The sequence below is a fragment of the Magallana gigas genome, chromosome 3 (assembly GCF_963853765.1).
Source record: "Magallana gigas chromosome 3, xbMagGiga1.1, whole genome shotgun sequence".
Lineage (NCBI taxonomy): Eukaryota > Metazoa > Mollusca > Bivalvia > Ostreida > Ostreidae > Magallana > Magallana gigas.
In genome coordinates, this window is record NC_088855.1 from 18,737,291 (window position 1) to 18,757,206 (window position 19,916).

The 19,916-nt window shown below is 33.8% G+C and overlaps 2 protein-coding genes across 4 annotated transcripts in view; one reads left to right on the forward strand and one right to left on the reverse strand.

Annotated features, from left to right (window-relative positions):
- Positions 1-11,809: 11,809 nt before the first annotated feature.
- Positions 11,810-16,551, forward strand: LOC105328368 (linear primary-alkylsulfatase). 2 transcript variants are annotated; one of them, XM_011429215.4, is made up of 5 exons: positions 11,810-11,938; positions 13,401-13,632; positions 14,006-14,212; positions 14,348-14,609; positions 15,253-16,551. In XM_011429215.4, the coding sequence occupies exons 2-5, from the start codon at positions 13,453-13,455 to the stop codon at positions 16,371-16,373; spliced, it is 1,770 nt and encodes a 589-aa protein (XP_011427517.2). In that variant the 5' UTR covers positions 11,810-11,938; positions 13,401-13,452; the 3' UTR covers positions 16,374-16,551. The 2 variants fall into 2 exon arrangements, with proteins under 2 accessions (XP_011427517.2, XP_065934865.1); XM_066078793.1 differs by having other exon boundaries at positions 11,844-11,938; positions 13,434-13,632.
- A 453-nt stretch (positions 16,552-17,004) lies between these two features.
- LOC105328369 (uncharacterized) overlaps positions 17,005-19,916 on the reverse strand; it is a 29,963-nt gene continuing 27,051 nt past the window's right edge. For both annotated transcript variants that reach the window (XM_020067281.3, XM_066078795.1), the window contains exon 2: positions 17,005-19,083. In XM_020067281.3, coding sequence (XP_019922840.2) covers positions 17,743-19,071 — 1,329 coding nt within the window. In that variant the 5' untranslated portion in view covers positions 19,072-19,083 and the 3' untranslated portion in view covers positions 17,005-17,742. The remainder of the gene's footprint in view (positions 19,084-19,916) is intronic.

The following is a 19,916-nucleotide window of genomic DNA, read 5'->3' on the forward strand; positions in this document are numbered from 1 at the left end:
AATTACTTTTTTTTAGTGTGGCAAATTGATAAGTTTTGCAGATAAAGAACTATCTGCATTGAAAGTTTATGAATTCGCGCTGAGCCATGGCCAATTTGAGGTTTTTGTATGCCGCCATAATGAAACATGATGGTTTTTGCTTATTTTGAAGTACGTGTACTACTGCATATTTTTGCTTTTGAAACTTAAAGTTTTAAAGGTGCTATTACTATTTCTAAAGATTTTTCATCCGCTAATGTACATGTATTATGAAATCATCTATGAGATACATGTCGGTTTATACTAGTACTCCGCTATTCACTTTATCCGGAAGTTCGATTTGGTATGAATATCAGAAAAATCATAAACTTTTCTTGTTATAGTGAAGAAGTTTGAAAGTTTATACATTTTATATTATTCAGATACATGTATCTACATGACATTATGATGCTATTTCCTTTGCACGAATTTAATTTTTTGAATGTTCAGTATTTGAATTTCTTATTTTTTTTGTGTGTTTGTAAATTCACGACTAAGAATTTTATGAAATGTAATTTTAACACGTAAACAGTATTTGTAAATTCAAACTACACAGCTGTATATCAATGAATATCAAGGAACTACATTCATGTACTCTTGGTAATATAAATTATCTTGATATATAAGCTGTCATTAGAAAAAAAATAATTTATTAACTCCTGTTTAATTATCAAAACGCACACCATTTCCTTGTTTCCAGGGGAAGGGGGTTTCTATTCACCTTATATAGAGACGCCAAGTCGTAAGTGAAACAGCTGAGGTGCTGTGGCTATGAACCAAGTTCCTATATAACGAATCATGCATGTCAAATTTGTCCAGCCTGTGCCCAGAAAAGCTGTTTCACCATTCAAACGGACGGAGAAATATCGATAGTAGTCCTCACTGATTTAAGTTATATGTAGATTAATGATGTGAAGTGCACCTGTACTCACCTGTATGCATCTTGGTCTCTGAGTATGGTCTAGCGTTTACGATTTCGGAACACCGTCATTTTTATTGACAACAATGCACACGTGTGCACGTGCTCCTCTTCTTTTCCTTTCTGTTTAGGTCAAAGGGTCAGATTTCAAGTACTAGCTGACCACTGGTCGAAGAGGCTGGCGGATCTATGTTGAAATCTCTAAATAAAATACGCTAGCGTTGATTTTTATTTCTTTGTTTTATAAGGGGGGTGTTATGTTATGTATAAGCAAACTGGCTTCAACACCCTGAGTACAAGTAGACCAGTCTAATCGACTGTGCAGGCACCGTCCCTTGGTACTCTCTGTTTTCAGGCCACTTTGTTTCTGTATATACACGCATTACCTCACACAGATAAATGCGTAAATCCCATACATAAATTTAATTGTATTGATGAATCATTTTGCATATTGTTGCCTGTAATATGAACCTGGACATTGTAGGCTATTATTTCAGTTATTATTTGTTATGATCATGATATTATTTTTTTTAAATGTATTATATGCCCTCTGAGGGCCCTTGATTGGTAAATAAATAAATAAAAATAAATCTAATTTTTTTTTACAACGTGAAAAAAATTAATGCAAACTCAGGTAAAAGGGAAGAATGAAGGCATGTGTGAAATTATGTAAATGAGAATGCATGCATGTTTTGAATATTTATATTTATTTGGCTTAATATACATCAAAATACAAATGTGCGTACTTGGTAAAATATTAATTCAAGTTCTTTTTTAAAAGTACATGTACGTATTATCAAAGATACTATAAAGAATTACATAAATGAATAAAGAATTTATAAATGAAAAAGATGCGTAACTACCAATAGAAAACTGGAGCATGGATAAGAAAGTGAGAAATGAAAATGCCTACAAACATGTACATGTATCTAACTTACACTTATAAATATCCGTTCTAGACAATGTTTATTTTTAAGACAACTAGCACTGCAGTAAACATTTGATGCAATCCGGTCTATGACTACCACAATCTTTAATTTCAGTTAAGAAGGCTAGATGGTCAGCAATTTAATAATCAGATCTACCTAAAATTTTAGGATATGATTTATCCAGCTATAAAGTATTATTTAGTAAAGAAAAAAAATTCAAATATCCTACATTTTTATGTTGAGCCTTTCTTCTAAAGGAAATTAAAACAGTCTAAAATGGCGTCTTAAAAGACATTTTTAATATAGAAATGATGTCCGATATTTCTGATCACAGGTGAGTTAATGATTTTGTGCATGGAGATACATTTCCAGTTTGAGAACAGATCCTACTGAGAAATAACTCGGTGCGATGGCCCACCATGCATGTAACTACAGTTATAAGCATTATTTATTTATTGTTTTTATGTGGGTTTTTTTTTGGGGGGGGGGGGGGGGTAAAAATATAAAAATGCTTATGTTTAGATTACAGAAGTCCAGAATTTTGTATTCATGTACATGTACGTATTAATAGAATACCATACCACTGTGGGTGGAAAGAGGATAGTCAGATTTTTTGGATTTGATCCCAACAATTAAAGACTTTCGTTTTCTTTGTGTTTGTCAAAAAATACCACAGACTTATAAGACCCTTTTTTGATTGCTTCCATTTCTTTGAAAAACAAATTATTCAAAACAATATTATATTCATTTAAATATAAAGCTGCTTGGTCCGATTTTATAATAAATTCTATGAACTTTTTGTTACATGTAATTAAGTGTACACATATGTATATTCATAAATTTTATATACAATTGTCTTTTACTAATTGACAATTAAAAATTGTTAATTAGTAAAAGACACAATGCATACGCTTTTCGCGATCTTTTAAGCGATCATATTTCTATGGAAAAAATGATTCAAGAAAAACTTTACATAACAAGGCAACTTTTGCCCCTTATTAACTTTCGACCCGGGGTCGAGGCGTATTTGATTGATTGCATTTACTAAAGAAAAATGTAAATTAGATTTCAAAAGTGTTATGTCAAATCAAAAATAGATATATGCACACATTTTTCGACTAATCTTTCATTTGTTGTTCCTATAATCAATGCTTAATATGCAGGCTTATTCTGTATAATTTACCTATGTTATCAGAAGACTTTCATACCAACTTTGAAAAAAAAATAAACAGTTTATATTTTTGTACTGTAGCCTATATGAGTAATACATGTGTCTTTTACTAATTAACAATTTTTAATTGTCAATGAGTCAATGACTAAATTTTATTTTAATTTAATAATTTTAATAATTTTATTTTGCTGCAAAAACCTGATAGTATGATAAGTCTGCATGTAACTTAAATTTTTATTATATTTAAGATTTTAAAAAATCATTCATTTTTTGTAAGAGGAAAGATTTCTCTTCTAAGGAATATATAGCACATCAATTTTTGTACAGGACGACAATAATTCAATTTTGCTTCAATTAAACATTCTCCCCACAAAAATATGGCAAACGGAAATTTTAAAACCATAATACATGTATTTTTTGTCATGTTAGTAAAAAATATCATTTTCGTAAAAAATTCAGCATGGAAATGCAGCTCACATTGCTTTAAAAAAAAGAAATCGATATTAAGAAAGCACATGTAGGTTTGAATCATGGTAGGTTCGTCATTTTTTTTTTAAATTCATCAAAATAGTAGCTAAACAAAACCTTAAAGCTGTTTATTTCTTGAACTATTTGAAAATTATTCACTTCTTGTTACGAATGATACAACTGTATATAATAAATGATTCACTTGGACTTGCGTTTGGTAAGGTTAATTTTTTTTATTAATAAAACAGAGTAGACTAAAAGGTACATGTATAACAAAGTTATTTATTGCAAGATGTAATAGACCAAAACAATTGCGTGGCATATAAGATCTATAATAAATACGTGTACATATGTTCACAGGTTAAATATTTATTTCAAGATGTATCAGATCAATACATGTAGAGAGTTAATAATGAGAACACTTTTTTTCGTTTGTAGGACTACCCATAAAAAGCAGGCACATAGCATCGGGGGGGGGGGGGGGGGGGGGGGGGGGGCTGCCCACACTTTTTATCGCAGCAACTAATTTTTTTAAATTTACATATAAAAAATTGAATTATCATAGAGTTGCCCCCCCCCCCCCCAACTTTTTTGGGGGCATGTAAAAAATTGATATGAAAGTAAGGAAATCAGGATTGACATTGAAGTTGTATACTACGTCAGTCCCCCCCCCCCCCCTCCCCCACACGGATTAGGATTTTGACTATTTTGGGAAAGTCGAAATTCCCCCTCCCCTTTTTTTTTGCATGTCAAGATTTTTTGGATGAGGCTGCCCACACTTTTTATCGCAGCAACTAATTTTTTTAAATTTACATATAAAAAATTGAATTATCATAGAGTTGCCCCCCCTCCCCCCAACTTTTTGGGGGGCATGTAAAAAATTGATATGAAAGTAAGGAAATCAGGATTGACATTGAAGTTGTATACTACGTTAGTCCCCCCCCCCCTCCCCCACACGGATTAGGATTTTGACTATTTTGGGAAAGTCGAAATTCCCCCTCCCCTTTTTTTTTTGCATGTCAAGATTTTTTGGATGAGTCTGACCCCCCACTTTCAAAAACGATGCTACGTGCCTGAAAAGAACAAAATTATGATTATATGAACGAAAGATGATAAAGCTACAAACATGTCGACAAATGCTGGATGAATGGTCGTGTCCATTTTAAGACTCTATTAATAATATCCTTAAAAAGATGAAGAGATGTACATAAAAAAAGTTTGGAAAACTGTTGAAAGTCTAAAGTTAAAATAATAGATTTTTCCATCAAGTAAAATATTGTATATGACCAAAATAATATTTTTAAGGTAGGTCTTAAGTTTAATTTGTTGACCATCTAGCATCATTATAGAATTACATGTACATATATTAGATCTATAGATTTGCTTTTTAAATAATGTACAAGTATCTCTTTACATGATAACTGAGTGGAATGAATATAATTTTGTTTTGAAAGTTCAGTGACGTACATATATAGAAATATACTATACACTGTACTTAGATTAAAAGAAAAATGATGAGAAAAAAAGTTCGGGCTCGTCCGGGATTTGAACCCGGGACCTCTCGCACCCCTAGACCAACGAGCCGATACGAATATTGAAGATTATTTTTGACTAATTCAAGAAACACATTTTATATATCAAAGAGATTTGGTACCTTGAATAAAATGGAAAAAACTATGAATAGAACCATATACAAAATATCATTAAACAACAAAATAGATTTAAATAGTCTACGTAGTCGACTGAATACAATTTAAATGGAGAATCCCGACTGCATAATTATCTTTTCAAAGACAGACAACCCATAGCTACGTGTTCATTTTAGGTTTAGAAACGAATTGGAGTTGTTGGTCTTTAAACAAAATTATTTACAGTAATTAATTTTTAAAATCTGCAAGGTTTGTTACATGTATGATAAACAAATTAATTAACGGGTGCTATTGATTCATTAGAAAATAGGACAAAATGTAGATGTATTTTTTAATTTTCCTGTTGTTCAATTTTCCTGTAAGAATTCTTTTTTTTTTTATCAAAACTTTGGTGACTTGTGCGGGCATGAATATAGCTATATAAAATTGCAGAAAAATACAACTTACGAGGGGATTGCGTAATTTTTTTTCTGCAATTACATGTATGTATGAAACACCGAAAAAAGCAAGTTTTCATAACTATTTTATGTATGTGCATGTATCTCTGAATCATTTAATAAATCATCTATAAAAAAAAGTATAAAAAGTACAAAAAAACATTGGGTTGCGTTACACAAAATAAATTCGAAAGGCTTATTTTTTTCTTATATGTGAATGTTACCATAGTAACTGCAACTACATGTACTTGGAAGTCTGACAGTCCGTGCAAGTTTGTGGAGTTTAGTTACTTCCCTCAATATGTAACATTAGTTTTGATCGATCAAGAAATAACCTACACAATGCTTTTTTTAAGTTAACACTAACAAAATAAGACATAAACGAATAATGTAATTTTTTAATTATAGATTATAGTATTAAAATATATATACATGTATAATAAGCTATAAAATATATGTCTTTTGGGTTTTTTTTAATAAGATTAAGATAAGCACATAAATCCATTGATCTAATACAAATTACTATTTTATAGACTTGTAAAACCTATATATGCGGACAAGTCGTTTCACTAATTCGTCTAGTGTTCAGTTTTGTCAGTTTCTGTTAAAAAATTTATTTTCAAGAAATACAGTCGAAAATATCACGTGTATCTAAAAAAAAAAATCATTTGTCTTTTTTGTATAAATCCTATCGGAATACAAATTACTGTAGGAAATAATTTAAATTCAGTAGCAATTTTTATGCATCCTGTAAGAAATATTTTTCATCCATTGAAAATTTCATTTTTTTTTTTTTGGGGGGGGGGGTATAAAATAAAGTAGCTGCAGAATTGTAGCTCCACGGGAATTCCGGGTTGACGAAGCGTGGAGCTACAATGTGTACATGTTAATCCATAAAAAAACTTTATATCTATTGCGCACAAAAAGTTGCACATCAAAGGTTTTGTACTTATCAACCTAATTTAGGAATATTTTTTGTGAAAATTTCAACATGCAAAAATGAAAAGTCTATCCTGTGATTTGAAATCGTAAATACATTGTAACATGAAAATTACCCGGATAATGATGCTAAAAAATGTACGAAGAGTCTCGAGAATAATCGAATAGATAAAAGCTAAGCTATCGGATCTTACCATTATAAATCCAGGTAAGAAACGTATTTTCTTTTCTTGTGAATTCCTCCGAGTATAAAAGAGGTTACGTGTGAAATAAAAAATCTGAGAGTTTTTGGCAAATAAAATTTATATCAATTGTTTTCACAGACAGGTATGTGCATATAATTTAAAAAATCAACAAAAAGTTATGGACAGGGTAATTTAGGACAGATTTAGTAACAAATCGCCTTCTTGGATTTTTTTTTGGGGGGGGGGGGTGGTAAATGTAGGGATGAGGGATGAGGGTATCAAGTAATAAGTCAATACTGGTAGAGAGTAGAAGGTGACGTCACACACATTATTCACGGGTATTCGACTTTAAAATCTTGTTATTGATTTTTTGTAGATACATAATTTGCGATTCAAACTAGTTTGAAGTTTGTTTTATCTCAGAGTCTCGAAGCTTTTAAGACAGTCACAATTAAGATGGAGGATCTAAATGAATACTACATTGAAATTTTAAATTACATAAACAATCTGATGAAAATAAACTTTGAGGTTTCAACCAATGAAATTTAAAAAAATATTACATAACTACTTGTTGAATTAAAGAATTCTCAAATTCAAATCCTACAAAATCTTCGATTCATGTCAGAAAACGCCTTCAGACATGTTAAGGGTGGGGGTGGGGGTGGGGGGGGGGGGGGGGTAATATACGCCATCTAGTGAGAAATCGCTGCATCCTGTTTGTTTAGCATCTCCACATTGTTTATCACATTCGCGTCTTTGTCTGCCGTAGATATCAGTTAATCCTACATTAAATGCTATATATATTTATAGGTTCATCGAATTTTATCTTTTCAAAACCGATTTATATTTGAATTACTAGTATTTAGAAAGAGTTTGGTATTTTCAATTATTGAATCTTGATGTGAAATAAAAATGTATAATTCTATAGTGTAGAGAGGCGTGCAAACTGTGAAATTATTTAAATCATGTGTGTTTCACGCTAATAACATCACAGACAGACAATCTTTTTAGACATGAGCTACATGGATAACTACACGTTGTTTGAGGAAATTAAGCTGGAAAACAAAGGAGTCCATAGACCTATCTCGAAGGAAGGTAAATGACTTCAAATCAATCTGCGAACGTTCACCAGCACGAGACAGACATTGATCTACAGAACACAGGGTGTTTGACAGTTTTAAAATCCTCTCGCTTGGGACTGAGATGGTCTGAAGGGGCGCGGGTGAGGCCCAAATCCTGCAGTTTAAAAAGGCCGCAATCTTTAATTTATCCCTCGCGGCCGAGTGCACTTTTATATTACAAGTCTATTTCAAAATATATGTACGTGTTGGTGTTGGAGCCGTAGGTATATATTTGGTATTCTGTTTTACACTAATATTTTTGGCAGCACCATTATAACAAAGGCTAATATATAAGTTTATATTTGTTACTCGATGGAATTTTGCAATTTACTTTCGGATTCAGATAATTGTAAAGCATGCAATGCGAAAAATTGAAGAAAAAAACCCCACTAGAAGTCTTAACAGTTCGGTTTTCGTTCCCTTCTGTCGATTTTCTTTTTTGGGGGTGGGGGTGGGGATGGGGATGGGGGGTGGGGGCTGAGCAAAAGTCATCTTTAAGTAAATAATAGAAGTTCGTCTGACACTTCTGATATTTTGATTAACTAATACTATTATTACGTTACTGTGATGCTTGGTACAAAACACTCAACTCACCATGTATATACCGAATAACTTTTCGTTTAAGCAGAAAATCAAAATAGCAGAAGAAATTAACTAAACTAAAAGATTAAATAAAGGAAATAATCGAGACGATAAAATGGGAATACGTGTGTAACCGAGATGCGATATGGGGAAAATGGAGACGGTGTTAATAAAATACATGTAACCGAGGAGAAACCGCATCCGCTGTTTTAGAGAACCTTATCAAATAGAAGAGAATACAGCAGAAAATTAGTAATATTGATGAAAAATACAAGAAATATAGATCAATCTTCAGTTTCATTTCAATTACAGGCACGTAGCATCGGGGGGGGGGGCAGGGGGGAGGGGGGCTAAGGAAATAATGAGTGAAATTGAAGTTAAAGTTATACCCCCCACGAATTAGGATTTTCCAGATTTAACCTTTTCCTTTTTTTTTTCTTTTGCTTGTCAAGAATTTTTAGATGAGTCTGCCCCCCTCCCTACCCCCACTTTCAAAAACGATGCTACGTGCATGAACTGTTTTGAGCACCAGGTGATTGATTATAACAAATTAGACTATCGTTATTGATCAAGTTTGTGCAAAAGTATACCTCCAGACAGGCAAACTATGCCAATGAGCTTCAGAATCAGAAAACGTATTTCTAATCATGTTCAACAAACCATTTGCCACTGTATACAGGGTTATTTTCGCGCCGTGTAATTTTCGCCCTTTTAAACTTGCAAACAGTTGAATTCACCAAGACAAAGCTGTCTTTCAATAGAGATAATTTAAGACATTGGAATTCGCCCAGTCTTAAATTCGCCCACTGACAACGAGGGCGAAAAGGGTGAAAATAAAACTCGGCGAATATTTCCCTGTATACAGTATGTGCATAATTGCTACACAAGCTTCGCTTACACGTGTCAACGCCGGAAAAATAGTCTGTCACATAATCAAAACAAGCATGGCGAGCACATGGCATTGTTGATTTGCTTCTTCTGTACAATCAGCGTGAAGGGAAGTCATCGACGGGCGATGACTTTGAGGACACGTCTAAAAACATCACAGGAGATGACATTGCTGCTGACTTTTGCAAAATCATCGATGGAGGGGGGCTAAGGAAATAATGAGTGAAATTGAAGTTAAAGTTATACCCCCCACGAATTAGGATTTTCCAGATTAAACCTTTTTTTTTTTTCTTTTGCTTGTCAAGAATTTTTAGATGAGTCTGCCCCCCTCCCTACCCCCACTTTCAAAAACGATGCTACGTGCATGAACTGTTTTGAGCACCAGGTGATTGATTATAACAAATTAGACTATCGTTATTGATCAAGTTTGTGCAAAAGTATACCTCCAGACAGGCAAACTATGCCAATGAGCTTCAGAATCAGAAAACGTATTTCTAATCATGTTCAACAAACCATTTGCCACTGTATACAGGGTTATTTTCGCGCCGTGTAATTTTCGCCCTTTTAAACTTGCAAACAGTTTCGTCCCGTCTTGAATTCACCAAGACAAAGCTGTCTTTCAATAGAGATAATTTAAGACATTGGAATTCGCCCAGTCTTAAATTCGCCCACTGACAACGAGGGCGAAAAGGGTGAAAATAAAACTCGGCGAATATTTCCCTGTATACAGTATGTGCATAATTGCTACACAAGCTTCGCTTACACGTGTCAACGCCGGAAAAATAGTCTGTCACATGATCAAAACAAGCATGGCGAGCACATGGCATATTGTTGATTTGCTTCTTCTGTACAATCAGCGTGAAGGGAAGTCATCGACGGGCGATGACTTTGAGGACACGTTTAAAAACATCACAGGAGATGACATTGCTGCTGACTTTTGCAAAATCATCGATGAATCGGTAGCGTACAGAAACTGATTTTTCAAACATCTGTCTAACTAGATTTTAATTTTACCTCCACAAAATAGTTCTCCCAGTAATTACGTTGAACGTTGAAATAAAAATAAATAACGGCGTTAAAGATTTAAATTTAATTATTCATAATCGTATTCATAGATAAAAGGAACAATTACATAGATTTTAATAACATTTTGCTCATCGTTTAAGTTTTTACAAGAATCTTGTACATTTAGTGTTGACAAGAGGTGTAAGCGAAGCTTGTGAAGCACGACCTCTGGTGAGAGAATGAATTCGTCCATCATGTGCCGTAAATGATGATATAACTTCTCACCATTCTATTTCGCTCATTTCTACATTGGTGAAAAACACGTTTCTCGTCGACACATGGATTATATTTTATTAGATCTATGTGGGCATATAGCGAGAAACAAGACATACATTTCCTACGTTGTATTTTATGCAAGAAGGAATGAGGCAAAAATTGCAGAAAGAAATACATAGTTACATTTTCTGCTATGACCTCTTCCTGTATTAGTAAACACCATACCATTTAACATGTGTGTGTGTGTGTGTGTGTGTGTGTGTGTGTGTGTGTGTGTGTGTGTGTGTGTGTGTGTGTGTGTGTGTGTGTGTGTGTGTGTGTGTGTGTGTGTGTGTGTGTGTGTGTGTGTGTGTATATATATATATATATATATATATATATATATATATATATATATATATATATATATATATATATATATATATATATATATATATATATATATATATATATATATATATATATATATATATATATTTGATTCCTTCATAATTTTTATATAGAGAAATAAGAACTTCGTGAGTTGTCGCTTTTATTGACCATCCTGTAACACAGATGGAGTAGTAAATTCGTCGATCGGTTTCTGCAAATACACAATTCTCCAAAATCTTGAAAATCCCAAAGCGTTGGGGGGAGGGGGTATACATAATAAAAATAACTTCAATATTACCTCCGTAATAATTCAATTTTTCATCTAAGAATTTAATAGAAATGTCTGCTGCGACAAAAAGTATGGAGGGGGCGCTACCCCCCCCCCCCCCCCCCAACACTCGGCTACGTGCCTTTATTATATCATAATTATAAAAAATTCAAAAAAAAAAAATTGTTAAATGTCTTTCCTGTGCCATATTAATAATTAAAAAGAATAATTTTGAAGTACTACTTAGGTTTGACAACAAGAATTCTGAGTGTATTGCTTAAGCAATACACATCTTCTACCGACAACCCATGTCGAGGGGGAAAAAGGTCAAACCCGACTTAAAATAAAAACAAGCATAGTTGTTTTTTCTAAACATCTATTGATCAAACTTGAACTTATTCTACAGAAAACTGCTTTCATTTAAGCTACACGGCAATTCTCTACACCATAACGAACAAAAAGTCTTTAAAAACCAAGCTGACAGACTGACCGACAGAGAGACAGAGATTAAGACTACAGTCCCCATGATTTCACCGGGAAGGAACTTAAATAGTTTTTCATTAACACGTTATTTTATGTCCGTAGCTCGTCTCCATACCATAGTCCTGTTTGATTGGTCATCTCGTGGACCATGCCTGAGTTGATTTTCTCAAGGTCACTTACATATACAGCGTACACGAGCAAGCCCGGGCTGAGCGACCATGAATTAAGGTAAGTCAATTTTACTTTGCACAGATGCCTAAGACAATATGCATAGGCGATTGGCACCTGAAATAAACACTGCAGTGCAATAACTATTTAATATAATATTTAGCCATCCCCTCCACTTATAAAAATGGCAAAGGATTTATAAACCGGGGTATCGATCAAATCAAATGTGATGGCAAAGCGAGTGTTGGGTCAAGTTGAAATTTTCGCTGAAAGTAAGGAGGGAGGATTGTGACACTTAGATATGCGAAATCGTGCGATGATAGATAGATATACATTATTAATCCACCTGCATGTTTAATATGTTTAATAATAATTCCCTTATACAGGTTGGGACCGCAATCGCCCAAATGGGATATATATAATAATCCGTTTGGGATATAATGGCCCAAATGGGATATAAATTTTAAGTGCAAAAAATAAAAAAAAATGATTTTGAATTTTTTTAATATAAATCCGCATTAATGTGTATCAATTGCAACAACTTTTGGTTAAGAAGTTTTTCTATATGTCTATAGTTTGCAAGATTGATCCCCAAGAAGTTTTGGATATACTGAGGGATCAATCTCCGTAACAGTACGGTTCCAGAAAAAGTTGTTTACCAAAAGTTGTTCCATTACATCCATTTTAATGCGGATTTATATAAAAAAAATTCAACATCAAAAATATTTATTTTTTGCACTTAATATTTATATCCCATTTGGGCTATTATATCCCAAACGGGTTATTGGTCCCCACCTGTTATATATCAGTGTATATGCACATGTAATACAGTATGTATCTTATAATAATACAATGTAAAACCGATCGAATCAATACCTGTTTTCTGGATAAATAATATGCGAGTAGCATTTGCGTACGATATACATCAAGTATCAATGAAAATTTAAAAAGTAAATAAATGTTAATTGGTCAACCGATTAAGAGAGGAAAAATTATTTTTCGGAAGCTATAAAAAAGATAAATTAAATTTCAGCTTGAACGTTAAGAATGTTGGATATAACATGTAGCCGATATTTGATAGTTTCTGAATATCTTCAAAATTCTTGTCTGATTAACATGTACATGTATACACTATTCTTGCAAGTCAACAAACATATTGACATAATCTATGGGAAATAACTTGCATTCAGGAGGCAGAAATATGCCACCTACATGTATATTACAAAGTATGGCAGCTGGATCGTCTACAAATTAGCTATCAGATTTTCATCATTTTCTGAATTTAAGGTGTGATTGCTAAGCCATGAACTACATTTTTGCAACGAACCCCCCCCCCCCCCCCCAATAATTAGCCTGAAAAATTAAATGGTTTTAATATCTTTATATAAAACTAGTTTTCTTAAGGAAATTATTATAGTCTACAGTGGACATAATCATCAAGCTCTGCTTAGCAACCTTTTAAATATCTATGTAGTATTTCTTTTTTGTTTCAATTTGTCACGGAAATTACGATTTTTTCCAGCCCTCATTTCAGACCAGTTTGAAAATTTTCCAGCGATAGTTCACAACCAGCCATGAACACGGTCGAGTTTTTGTTCGTACTTCTGGTGTGTGCCCTCGCTGCTTTTGTTGGGTATCAGGTTCAACTGTCATCCAAAAAACCAGAATTAAGTACTCGAGTTATCCGGGATATGGTAGCCGAAAAAGAATTGGTGGAACATTCGAAAGAATTCCAGAAAAAGGAAATACGGAAGGTAGTATATGGCCTTCTTTGCCCATGTAACTGATATTTACAATATATGTAATATATTAAACAATTGTATTTTCAATTCTATTCCACATCTATCTATCTAGTATTAAGAACGATTTGTGTGATCAACCATTAGACTTTCGACAAAAGCAAATGATATTATGTGTCTTTTTCTAATTAACAATTTTTAATTGTAAATGGTTCCATGACTAATTACAATGTAGGCAGGGACTCATTAACAATTAAAAATTGTTAATAAGTGAAAGACGTATGTATAAAATATAATTCAAAATGACAGATAACATGTACAAATATTTAGTGACAAAAAAATAAATAAATCATTTATTTGAAAAAGGTTTAATTAAACATTGATCTAGGTTTCGGACAACATCTACATGGGCATTGGCTATGCTTTGGGTAATGCCATCATGGTCATTGCTCCGGACGGCCTCATCATTGTTGACGTCACAGAAAGCAGTATGGCGGCAAAAGAAATTCTAGCAGAGTTCCGAAAAATCACACAGAAACCTATCAAAGCTATCATTTACACTCACCATCACACAGATCATATCGGGGGAGTGGGAGTAAGTTTTTCTACCCTTGTACTAATTTCTACTAACAGGGCAACTCTTGTTAGTTTCGATTATCTTTTCTGAATTGTCATGAATATACATAAAATTGTATATATATGAATAAAAGACAGCAATCACTTTTCACAGGGTTTTATTGAAGATCCCTCCAACTTACCGGATATTTGGGCTCACGAACAACTTCCGCTGGAAATACGAAAGTTTCATACAACCGCCTATGGAGCAAAATTTAAGCGTTCAATGCGGCAGTTTGGGGTGTTTGTGACAAAGGATAAATTTCAGAACGCCGGAATTGGAATCCAGTTGAATTATGGCAAAGCAAAAGACTCTATGGGCTTCATTCTTCCAAATAAACTTCTCGAGGAAATGGAATTAGATACAAACATAGCAGGTTTCTTCCTATATAGATTTACATTGAATTTCTAGCATTTAACAAGAATTTTGAAGAAAAAAAAACCCAACTATGCTACATTGTTGTTTCATACTGTGGATTTTGAATTTACTATGAAAAAGATCACAATATGAAAACATAACTTTATAAATATTGTGAAATAAATCTGTTTTGAAACACCGCAATTTACTGTGACAATATCTGATATCAGTAAACAAAGAGATTCTCTATTAGTTCTATAATATCAAACCACATCACCCCCGTTGTGTAAACATGTATTTGAACTTTTGGTATGTCCACACCTCGTTCGGTGAATTTTCTTTAAAAAGAAAAGAATAAATGAACGGATATATCTGTAAGAATGCACGTATTGTTTGTAAAACCTAAACCTGTTTTTGTGTGGATATTGTCCTGAATGACTGAGGTAATTTCACGGGTTAAGTTGTTATTGACTGTTCCCTAGAGCGTACTAGTCATGATGATGCATTCACCTTTCGAATTTATTTACGTATCATTTTAAGAAGTTATTCAAAGTCATGTTTTTCTTCACGTAAGTTGGATGACATGAACATGTTTACATACTGTATCCGATTGGATATACGTGTTTTAAATATCTATTTTAAGATTTTCATTCCATTTACAGGGTTAGACGTCCGGCTCATGAAAATTCCCGGGGAAACAAGTGATCAAATCGGTCTATGGGTCCCATCTTACAAGGCGTTTATGTGTGCAGATGATATATACCGAGCATTTCCGAACATCTATACCATTCGGGGCGCCCCAGCCAGGGACCCTGTCGCCTGGTACACGTCTTTACAAAGAATGTTGGATTTGAAACCAGAATATCTTGTACCCAGTCACACCCAGCCAATTATAGGCAAAGAAAATGTACAGAAAGTCCTCGAGATGTACAGAGATGGTATTCAGTTTGTTCATGATCAAGCCATTCGGTTTATCAACAAAGGTTATTCTCCAGATGATGTAGTCAAACACGTGATCATGCCTGATAAACTTCGTCTGCATTCTCACTTAAGAGAATTTTATGGCACAGTCCCATGGTCAGTTAAAGGTGTATTTCAACTGTATCTTGGTTGGTTTAGTGGCGATCCAGTTGACCTATTTCCGTTATCCAACTCGGATAAAGCTAGCCGTATAGTGGCGCTTGCAGGCGGTGTATCTGAAGTGTTGAGTGCGGCAATCAAGGCTTGGAATGACAACGATATACAATGGGCCCTTGAGTTAGCTTCATACGTTTTGGTGGTTGATGACAGGAATGCAGAGGCCAGAAAACTAAAGGTGGATTGTCTCACACTCCTAGGAATGCGGAACATTAATGCTATTGCAAGCAACTACTACATTACCAGTGCCCTGGAAACTTCAGGCGCATTGCATCTAGAAATCGACGATAAACACAGAGCGGAGATTATACAGGCACTCGGAGCGCGAGAGTTATTCGAACTGGTGACAACTATGTACAAATACGAAGAATGCGGAGGTCGTTCCGATGTAGTGGTGTTCGAAATCATTGATAAGAAGGAACTGTACACTATACAGCTGCGAAACTTTGTAGCCATCATGAGAGACGACATCAGACCGGAACAATATGATCTCCGAGTACGTGCCACAGAACAAGCAGTGAAGACAATGATGGCGGAGAGGATTGTAAATGTACGCTTGCGAGATCTGAAGGATTTCAAACTTGAGGGTAGCGAAGAAAAATTCAGAAATTTCATGGCTTGTTTTGAATCCGATTGGAATAAATGAAAAACGAACTTAAATGCAATTTATCATCATCATCATCATACATTCATTAATGTATGCAATGAAAGCCCTCTCTCTCTCTCTCTCTCTCTCTCTCTCTCTCTCTCTCTCTCTCTCTCTCTCTCTCATGTTGACATAAAAATAAAACTTTAAAAAATGAGTAAACATTATGATACTTGTTTCCGTTCGTTTTTCCTATGAAGTACTGTTTCTTTTTCTGTTCGTTTTTTCTTGTAGTAAGAAAAGCTTTAGTTTATTATTAGTTGTGTCCAATGAGTTTTTTAAGAAGATTGATATGATGTACATGTATTTGTATAATTTTCAGTAGTTTATGCGTAATTACTATTCAGTAAATATACAGTTAGGACTTTTAAAACATCGACCATTTCGGTGTTTACTCGACATAAGAAGCAAGTTATCTCTAAAAGAATTGCCGCGAGATCCTAACAAATGCTATTCAATAAACATATAACTTTTTTATAAGCACGAAATAGAAACTCGAGGGGGATGGATATAATGAAAAATAGGACGATGGCAGGGAAATATGAAGATTTTTAAAATAGGTATTGCCCTGGCACGTGATTGTCTAGAACCAATCAGAATTATATAGAATAATCATAATGAGGTATAATAATAATTTTTATGGAATATTTATTGGCAGCATATTGCACAGTACGTGTATTTAAGCTAATTTCATTTGAACTTGTAGGTATTATAATAAATCGACTAGGAAAGACGCAAGACAATATAAAATCATATTCTTTTATGTCTAAGACGTTATGGAAAATTGTGAATAACAATGATATACAACCTACAATAGAACGTTCAGAAACTTACATGCTTAGTCTATTTATTTATCTATTGATAAAAGTAACAGTTAAATAAATCAGTTATTTGTTCTTAACTCTAGTAACAATTACAGATAACCTTGTTGAATCTTGACTTTTTGGTAGAAATGACATGAGACCTTGATTGATACTGATCTAGTTAAATTGGAAATTGACAAATGACTAAATTGTCCGTTCGTGACCTCTAATAACAGTGACATGACCTTGATACATATAAAATGTTAACCTATATTTACAGTCAACATACCCGTAATGTTATTTTTTAAATTCATCAGCGATATACATGCGACATGTAAACATATAAACATATGCTGGTTCTGGACTTCTAGTTACATCTGAATAAGATTTGTTAGTCTTGAATATCGCCCTCTAGAATGGTTAATTTTTTTTCTAATAGAAACAATGGCATGCTTTGAGAACAACAGTTACTGTCTTTTTTTCATGTTAATAAATACTATTATAGAGTAAGTTAAACTTCATACACTAGTTATCGTCAGAACATCTGGTTCTACTACATGTACGTATCATTTGTGAAACAAAACTTTAGACAATTTCTTTTTAAAACCATTTCGCTTCATGTTTTTAAGTGGAACAAACACAACCAAATTAAATAGCTGATCAGCTGAGTGCTCGCAGGGACAGATGATAATATGTGTCAAATTATTAGCGAGGAGAACTGATCTTGTCGATACAAGGGGTCCTATTTGAATGCAGTCGAGGAAACTGCCATCTGAAGACTGATAACACCTTATGTTTGTAAAGTTTTCATAAGCTACTGCTAGGACGTTGTTAGCTAAAGTGAGTGACACTGGGTTTCTTTGTTCAGTTATCTCCCACATAACCTTTCCTTCATCATCAAGGCAAGTTACTGTCTTTTTGATTTGGTCAGCAACAAATATTTTTTTACAGTCGGAGCTCAATAGAACTTCGCCTGGAAACACAAATCGAGCAGTTGGTATAGTTCTGCTAGACCTTCTTCTCATGTCGTAAAGAATTATTGTCGGTTTCTGAGAAGAATCAACACTTTGAAGATTACAAGACATCGCAAAAGTGTGCATGCTATAGGAAAGCCCATGTACTGTTGTAGAATCGTACTGAAAGTCGATACACCTCTCATCCTCCTCTTTCACCTCCTCCTCAAGCAGCACGAAAAAACGAATTTGAAAACCACAGGACACCGCTATTTCGTGCTTGCCAATGACGGTACATTTATCAAACACAGCGTCGAACTTTTCCAATAACAAGAACTTTCCATCAGGAGCGAGTATAACTATTTCACCACACGACGTGATTAAAACAATTTTTCCATCTTCAATGCTAGCAACGTCCGTAAAAAGCAAATTCTCAGTGCTGGATTTTGACTTGTATCTACTTGATTCGTTTTGTTTTGCGGAAACCAATTGATTTTTAAGATATGATTGAAGCGTACAGTAGTCACCGCCGCTATATCGACAGAGTTGTGGCTCGCTACTTTTCGGAATTTCCTTGACACAAACACGAGGCGCCATTTTCTTCTTTAAGTATTCGGAATCATTCATCTCTATGTAATCTTTATCACTGCTCGTGTCGCTTTTTGAAGTACTACCGCCACCATTGAAATCAGTCAAATTAGAACAACTAACGTCTCCATCATTTTCAGCGTTTTCATAACGTTTGTCTACTCTCACTTCACTGTACAACACACTATCTTCATTAACTTGTTCGTCGGATACAGCAGGCTTTTCAGACCAATGGTTTGTTGTTGACCGACCAAAATAGATTTCCGAGTACTCCAACTCTGAATCTCCCCTCTTCGCTGGCGGTGTCAGTGGCGCTTCCATATCCTCGTAATCGTCATCCACTTCATCCATCATTCTTGTAATGATCTGCAAAATATAGAAAATACCTTTTCTCAGACAGCGAAACAGTGGAAGATCAATCTTCATTTTATGGATATGTTTTTTAGATGATAATCATGATGTTTTCCCTTAGTTACTAGCACTCTCTGGGGCAAGACCAACCAATTTAACCAATCATAATGAGTTTCTTCTTTTCAGCTAAGTTAATTTGAATTTTATCTTTTAAAAATTTTAAATTTATGCAGCTGATTAAATTCTATTGATTTAAAAAAAAAATAAAAAAAAAAAATAAACAAAATCAGCCCCTGTCATCACTTCAGTACTTTGATTAAGATATGCTTTTTATTAGATAAAAGTTTTTAAGCATTTTTCATTTCTTTTTTTTTTTTTTTTGCATTGCCATGTCATTGAATAGAATGATCTGACGGTATAAGTGACATTATACATTAGAACAAAATCTTGAAAAAAAATATTCGGAATTTATTTTGTAGTGCCGAAAAAGCCCAATTCTCTCAAATAATTAAATCACCGAATGTCATGTTTTAGAATATTTTCAAATCTATTAGGCCAGCATTTTTTTTTTAGGTTTACAAACAACAAAATGATAAAGTTCCGTAGAAGGAGGAAATAAAAAAAAAAATGAAATCACTTTTGACTAACATTTTTTTTTTATTGTTAGGTTTACGAACCACAAAATTGTAAAAGTTCTCTAGGAGGAAATAAAACCTTTTATGACATCATCTTTATTCTATCAATATAATGAATGACAACTTCATGATAGTGGTGTGTAACTGCATCAAGTGGAGCATGGGAAAAGTATGTCATCTGTGTAACATATCACTGAAATAGTACAATACAAT